Source organism: Capsicum annuum, unplaced genomic scaffold (assembly GCF_002878395.1).
Source record: "Capsicum annuum cultivar UCD-10X-F1 unplaced genomic scaffold, UCD10Xv1.1 ctg34234, whole genome shotgun sequence".
In the NCBI taxonomy this organism is placed as follows: Eukaryota; Viridiplantae; Streptophyta; class Magnoliopsida; order Solanales; family Solanaceae; genus Capsicum; species Capsicum annuum.
This window is the reverse complement of record NW_025841065.1, coordinates 120-8,032: the sequence shown is the minus strand read 5'-3', so window position 1 is coordinate 8,032 and position 7,913 is coordinate 120. Positions and strand designations below refer to the sequence as shown.

General features: G+C 36.9%; 1 protein-coding gene across 1 annotated transcript; it reads right to left on the bottom strand.

Annotated features, from left to right (window-relative positions):
- Positions 1-2,958: 2,958 nt before the first annotated feature.
- Positions 2,959-3,495, bottom strand: LOC124891340 (NAC domain-containing protein 20-like). The gene has a single exon (XM_047403104.1). It carries the CDS (start codon positions 3,493-3,495, stop codon positions 2,959-2,961), a length of 537 nt encoding a protein of 178 aa, XP_047259060.1.
- Positions 3,496-7,913: the final 4,418 nt, after the last annotated feature.

Genomic DNA, 7,913 nt, shown 5'->3' with positions numbered 1-7,913 from the left:
TTGGTAAAAATGGGAGTATGCCAAAGCGACAAGTGTTTACTGTGTGACCTAGCTCCGGAATCAATAGAACACTTAATGTTTGAATGTAAATTCTCAAGATTATGCCTGGAAGGGATCTTGGAGTGGCTTAACATTAAATTGCGCGACACAGACCTGCAGAATATATGGAAAGCATGGCAAGGAAGGCAGTAGGCAAGATCAGTAGAAGCATCATCTGGGCAACAATTGCAGCGGTAATATACCATATATGGCAAGCAAGGAATCAAGCACTGTGGAACAACATGGTTCCGAGGCCCACAAATGTATCAGGAAAATCCAACAGGAGAGCAAAAGTAGATTTGTTGATCGGATAAGGGGGAGAGTAAACTGTAGATATAGAGCTTGGATAGAAAAGTATATACAAAGAACAAATGTATAGGATCAAAGTCTAGAAAATAGTAGTGTGGTTGAGATGAGGCTAATGAGGTGCTAGTGAATTTTCCTTGCAATGTAAGCTCCAAATAGAGCTGGTAATACATGAAGATAATAAAATGTGTTCGTTCGACCAAAACATAACAGATATTCAATAAATACTAGAAATGGAGTTAAGTCAGTAAGTTTTTTTGTACCATTTCTTCAATTTGATCAAAGCTTCTATAGCCTACTTCCCTGAAAAGTACTTGCAAAACTCTATCCGACTCTAGAGAGTGTCAATTCTTTGTTATGTTCATCAATGCACATAAAGCTAACAATGATAATATCACATAAAATTACTAGTAATATTATTGATTTCACTCTCCAACTAGTCATTATTTCATTTTTCAACATAGCGCGCTTGCACTTGGAACATCTCCGTGATTTCTTGTTCTTAGCAGTTCCTGTCAGCATCACATCTCACTTCCCTCTCTCGTCTGATCTGCCCAAATGCTTAAACTCCTTGGATTCCAATCCCTCATGCAACGGTAGATTTCACTGAGCACAAAACAATCTATGACAATTAGGACACTCAGTGTCTATCACAGTGCGTGTCACTCCCATTGACCACCAACATTACTGAACAGTACTTATAAGGATAGTACAATTTATGCGAACCCAAAACAAGAGATTTAGACAGTCCTTAGGAACAATTTCTCGTCATAACTTTGGTTCAATTACAGCCGTACAACCAATATCTGGACACTTGACAACGCAAACATTTTCTAGTACTATTTTTTTAGTAACATATTTGCCAATGCAGCCTATGCAGAAACAATGTGAACAATTGCCAGTCGCAAACATTTTTTATTTTTTAGGGTTGTTTTGTGTTCGAAAAAAAGGAGCAGAGGGAGGCTAGACCTGACCTCAATACAACACTAAGCCTTGGTGAAACCAACACCCACAAAAGACTAGAAGGCTTACACAATCAACTAGTACCTTCTAGGAGATGAAACAAACGTGAAACTAATTAACTTACAAAGAAATTAGCTCTATCATATTTACATCTAATGCTTGGCAGTTGCCATTTATCTAGCAAGAATGCTCCTCTAGCTTGTCTCGGAAGAATGTTGTAAGAGTGAGTGATGAGAGTTTGGTTTCAGTTGGAGGCCATTTTTGCTAAGAAGTCTGCTACTAGATTTCCTTCTCTATAACAGTGTCGAACGTGCATCTGGACTTTGTTTTTGATGTTGTTGATAGAGTTTATCATCGGTTTGAGCTTCATATTGGTTACCCCACTGTTGTTGAGCATGTTAAATAAACCCATAGAGTCGAGTGCTAGAGTAAAATTGGTATGCCCGAGTTGATAGCACCATTTAAGTTTAGGTCGCAAACATTTCATTTAAGTTTACAGTGCAATCTATTTTTGCTATTCAAAGAATAGACTAGATGCCTGTAATGTGTTCTCTTTCATATTGGGCATCGATGTTCTAATTCACCACTTTAATATCAAATATTGAACTAAGGATCTATCGGAAACAACCTTTTGACTTTCCAATGTTAGGATAGGGATTATCCTTTCCAAACCGCAGTTGTGCTATTACACTCGATATGTTGTTATTGTTGTTGTTACGTTAGATCAAACATAAGATGTTATTCATCAAAATAAACGGTATATTATAGTTCCAACTGTTGCTAAACTTTTTAGACATTATTGACATTTCCACAACTTTCCCTTTAGTTCTCCGAGACACCTCTGATCCTTACCCTATTCAACAGGAATAAAGAGCGACGCGCTAAAATGTCACGAGGATAGTACCTTTATCAACATGAGTTGCTGTTTGGAAGTGTCGTGGCATTTTATCTCATGCCCAAGCTCGGAATCCAGAATGCTTCTTCTCAATTAACTGATTGGAATATGAAACCAATAATCCGTCTAAAGCTAAGAAATGACCAATAAGTGCAGCGTAATTTCAATGCCGACCTCCAAAAGCTTTGTCTCGCTACTGACATGGAAATAACGAGACACTCGATCTATCCTTCTCTTTCTCCAAGTATACTTCAGTGAGTAAAGCATGGCTATCACATAATATTTCATTCCTAATTCCAAATAAAGCTCTATCAATCAGCTACATTCTGAAGTTCTTTTTCAATCTGATACAAGCTAGAGCTAACTCTTAATCAGACACTCATAACAAGTAAATAGTATTACAATACTTGGGGTTAGTAAAATAGGGGGAAAGTGAAAAACAAAAATAAGAGATATGACACTTGCGAACACAATAACTGCATTTATAGCTTTACTGCGTAACACAATAACTGCATGCTTGAAAGGAAAATAATGGCATCACAACGACTATATAGATAGAGCAAATAAAGCAACAGGTAGTAATTAAAATTAAAGATAGGATACAAGACGACTATTAACTAAATCAGAATCTAAAGATTCGTCCATGCCTTAATTGCACAGACGAGAAAACATCACTAATCCTTGAAAATATAAAACATCCTTAGCAGCTATTCGTAATGGTTCAACCTTAACAGCTTCATGTGATTCTTCAAACTTCATATTTGGATTGCTCCAAATTCCTCAGAAACATTATCCATCTCCGAAGAACAAGTCTCAATAAACTTCTTCTTGATAGCATACAAAACATAGTCTCTATAGTCATCATCAAACTGATGGAGCATAACATTAGAGAGCTTGTACTCCTTCATCAGCCAGTAGTGTCCATCGTCTTCTCTATGCTCCTCGTTATTATTAACCATGTAACGCATCTTCTTCTTGTATCCAATAACAACTGTCGACGATGATGAATCGCGGTGAACTGGTTTTCCCTCATCTTGTAGTTTCCAATTGCCAAGGTTGCTACTTTTCTTTGTGATGAAGTAGCGATACAGACTGTCATCAGCAGCACCGCAAGGTACTCCACGACTATAAATCTTCCATGGCTTTTCTTCTGAATCATAGACATCTATGTTTGTGGTTATGAATCCAGAATCATTCATTTCTTGTTTTGCCATGAATTTTTGCAAAAATGTAAGTCCTTTAGTATCAGTTGGATGAAAACGGAAACCTGAACTCACACCCCTCTGCAACATGCCTCAATTTCTAGCCTTGAGGGAATTTAGGGTTTCTGAATGATAATGGTGTGCTGGAGGCAAATTAGGTTACGATGTTTTAAGAAAGAATAGGCAATGGCTTTTACAGAAATTATAAAGAGAATAATTACGTTGTACACCCAATATGTTAAAATTATTACAAATATTGGCCCAATTTTTAAATTATTACATCAAATGGCCCACTTCTTCTTCTCCTCCTTTTTTTTTTACATGAATTATGTGTGCATGTCTAACATTTGTCCTTCATGCATTAATGATACTTGCATGGAAAACACGTGTCCCACATGCATGAGTAAGATATGCATGTGTGACACTTGTTGCACTTACATTCGTTTGCATTTATACTAGATTAGGATACGCGAATTGCACGTGTGTCTCACGTCAATTTTATTAAGTTGAATATTCATGAATTTTTGAAAATCCTGAATATTCTTGTTAGCCCTACACGGTATAATCTTTTTGAGTTTTTTACACGATGTTTGAAACCTCATTGGATCATATGTTAAGAATTTGTTCCCTACCGATTATCTTATTTTCACCTAACTTTTGCTTACCGATGAAACGGGTTGCCTGACGTGTTTCCGTGACATGTTTCAAGGAAGCAGTAAAACAGAAAGTAAAGAACACAATGATTTTTACGTGGAAAACCCCCAATTCAAAAAGGTGTAAAAAACCACGACCTGTACCTCTACCAGATTTAACCCCAACTTCACTAAATAACTTTGAGCCTCAAGCACGACTGATTACAAAACTCTTGTAACCAACAAATAGGAATTATAAAATCTAATTCCTATAACTCAACAATTAGGAATTATAAACTCTAATCCCTATAACTCAACAATTAGGAATTATAAACTCTAGTTTCTAACTACACACACCTCCCAAGGTATGCTTTCCCAAAGTCTCTGAGTTTTCTCCAACTCAGAAACTATCTCCTAATTCAGTTTATAACACACTGAAACTAATATTACATCAATAGTTCAAACACAATGAATAACTCTAAAAATCAATGCTAAAACTCTTAGCTGGATTTTGTACTGAGGACCAGGTTCTTCAATGTGTTTCTTTAGTGATTGAGTAGCACTTCGTAAAGTCAATCTATCGATTGTGCTTTTTTGTTTTTTAACTGCGTGTTTTATTCTGACTGCTCATCTTCTATTTAAGCACAGCTCTCCAAAGAGTCATTCTTTATTTCAAACTCCTTCTCTAATCAAAACTCTCATTACATAGAGTTCTACTTCAAGTGAGACTTTTTCTTTAATTCCAAGTCTTGTCTCCTTAGTGTTGTAGTAAAACTACAACTCTTTTAAATCAGCACATGCTTATTTATCAGAATCTCTCTCCTCTCAAACATAGGACTCTTCAAGATATACTCAGAAGTGAAACTCCTTCTTCACGTAGGACTCCTTTTTCATCTCAAATTGCTTTCCCTTATCATTAAATATTTGAATTAAATTCAACTTGTTATATTCACCACATGATCAATAGCTTGAGTATATCAAAATGAGGCTTTCTTATTCATTCTTGTCTTAAAGCAATCTTGTATGCATCTATTAATGAAATGAGAAATCTGCTTTCCTATGCGTGGACCAGCTCAAGTAACATATTTCATTCATGTGTCAGTCTGTCAATCATCAAAACTACATAGTATCCAACAAATTCCCTCTTTTTGATGATGACAAACCTCTTGTCTTGTGCATTCAACCATCTACACCTGTACGCACTAAAGTATAAAATACTAGAATGAAACAAGTTAGTCAATGGGTTATAAACATTGCACAACCCTATTATCTTCCCCCTTTTGGCATCATCGAAAAATCATTTCAATGCAACAACATACTATCCAAAGTGATGTTTTATGCTATTCATGGCCACTGGGGCTATCACTAAAACAAACAGACAAAGACTCTAGCCAGCATAGTAAAGTATTAAAGAGAGCAAAAATGAGTCAATTTAGAAAAGATAACCATTCCATTTAACTGATAGAGCATATTCTACATTAACCTAAGCTAGTACTGAACAAAGCAAAACAACTGAGCATTAATTAAAAAAATATGGTATAAAAGTGGGACATGAAAAAGGATACAATTAGTGAAGAGAAAGGAGGAATAGGTGATATCAACTGTGTCAATTGACGAATGACTTCAACATTTTCATCCCTCACTTAATCAAGGTTAAGCTTCAAAGTCATGATCCAAGCCTGAAGGACCACTTATTCCACTTCATGACTATATTGCTTCAAGTTCAGTTTTTTTTTCTTAGCCAAATTATTTTTTTAAATTTTTTTGGTGTTAGCCCTCCTTATTGAAACTCGTAGAGCAGCATGATTCATCTGTGCAAGAACATCTATTGTTATTTTCTAAGTCAACCTGAACTAGGACTGAGAAATCCAAAAAAAATAACCAATTAGTGTCACACCCTTTTTTACGGACTCCAAAAAAAGGGATTTATTTTAAATTTGAAAGGGTTTTATTGTTTAAGTGACAAGAAATGAAATTTGTTGCAAAAAAAGATTATTTACGTTTTTTATTCAGAGTCGCCACTTGGCATAATCCAGTGTGCCAAGTCACCTTTGAAAAATCCTTTTCGAAACCATTTGACTCTTAAACTGGTTTGCGGACAGAGACTGCAGCTAAGGAATTCTGTTGACCGAGGGGAAGGTGTTAGGCACCCCTCGATCCAGTGGTTCAACCACGGTCGCTTGGTAGAGTGTATCAACTATTTTGGCATTACGAAATGTACCAACCACACAAAAGCACGCAAAATAATCAAACAAAACAAAACAAAACAATCCAAAAATGTATAGTCCAGTCCAATTATACAGTCCAAAAATAAAAATACGAAAACATAAATCCTATTCTAAACTAATTCTAGACTAAGCTCCGATGCCTTACCCGATGCTGTGGGCCTTCATCACGATCGTTTTTCGGGTACATGATACCTCGGGGCATTCCCCGGTGAATAAATTTATACAGATACTTCGGGGCATTCCCCGGCCAAATTATACAATTGATTCAAAAGCTAAAATCAAACCATTCAATCATATTTCAAACACTCAATCAACCCACAATCTCTAGATTTGCCTACCCAACCTACCTTTGCCTAAACCAATCGGCGTATCACGATACTACCAAGTTCAATTAGCGCTCGTTTCAAGTTAAACACACAATGAAATCAACTAATCCAAATATCCAATTATATCAAATTTTAGTTCTCATCCCCCAAGTCCGATTAGTGTATGCTTCGATTTTCCAATCACATCTCATAATCCGAAACCAACCTCAAACACAACACTAACAACGAAGATTCAAACCAAATACACAACAAATAAATCATCCACACCCATAACATCAATAAAGAGTCAAGATAAAATAAAGATCGGTAGAAGAAATGGACCTTGATGAAACTGATCCTTATCGATAAAAAAGAAATTCGAAGACCAAAATACTCGATCGGAGAACCTCAATCCGACCAAGAATCCAACTCAGTATGATAAATACAAACGGGACAGATTTAAAATCGGAACGGAAACCTTGGAAACGAACCCCCAACACTCGGATTTCAAACCATCCATGACCGACCCTATCAGAGTCGTAACCGGGTCGCCGCTTGCGACTTACCAGAGCTCCGATGGGCAGACAATGAAAGAGACGACCAGAACAGTGGACGCCGACCAGATCTCGTCCAAGTATCAAAGGAAAATAAGAAAGTTTTTAGCGATTTTGAGATGGTATCGATCAAACAACGAGAAGACAAAAACTGATCGGCGAGCTTGAGGGCGATTCCGGCGTGTTTGATACCGATTCCGGTGAAAGCTTTTTACCGGAAAAAAGCTTGATAAGGTCAAACTTCTCCCGGTTTTCACTATTTCTGGCTGAGAATTTCAAGCTCTTTTCCTTTTTCCGACCCCTTCCTCACTGATATCCGCATGTACGTGTTTCCCGATGGGAGAGAGAGTTTTCCAGTGATAGTTCCGATGAGGTTTCACCGGAATAACCTCACCCCTGCTGTACCTCTCTCTCGATTCGTCTCACTCTCTATATTTATTTTTTATTTCTTGAATCTCTCTCTCTCTCGTAGATATCTCTTACTCACGATTTTCTCTGTGTGTGTGTGCTAGTGTATAGTGTGGGTAACGTTCGGTTTTTTTGGAGAAGAAGAAAAAAAAATTTCTTGAGATATGCTGTGTTATTATTTTTTTTGTTCCTGATGATCCAAAATCATCCCCAATTCTAAGAGTATGTGTGCGTGTATATAGGCTGTGAGGGTGGGTATTGGGGTAGGGTAGGTGGGGTAAGGTATGGGGCATGCGGTAGTGATGTGTTGTCCAAAATTGATAGGAGGGGTGGTTAATTTTGTTACAAAAGAATAATTGGGGATTAGGTTTGTTAGTGGGT

Excerpts from the sequence above, each read along its gene's own strand:
- LOC124891340 (XM_047403104.1), bottom strand. The coding sequence starts at position 3,495 with ATGTTGCAGAGGGGTGTGAGTTCAGGTTTCCGTTTTCATCCAACTGAT.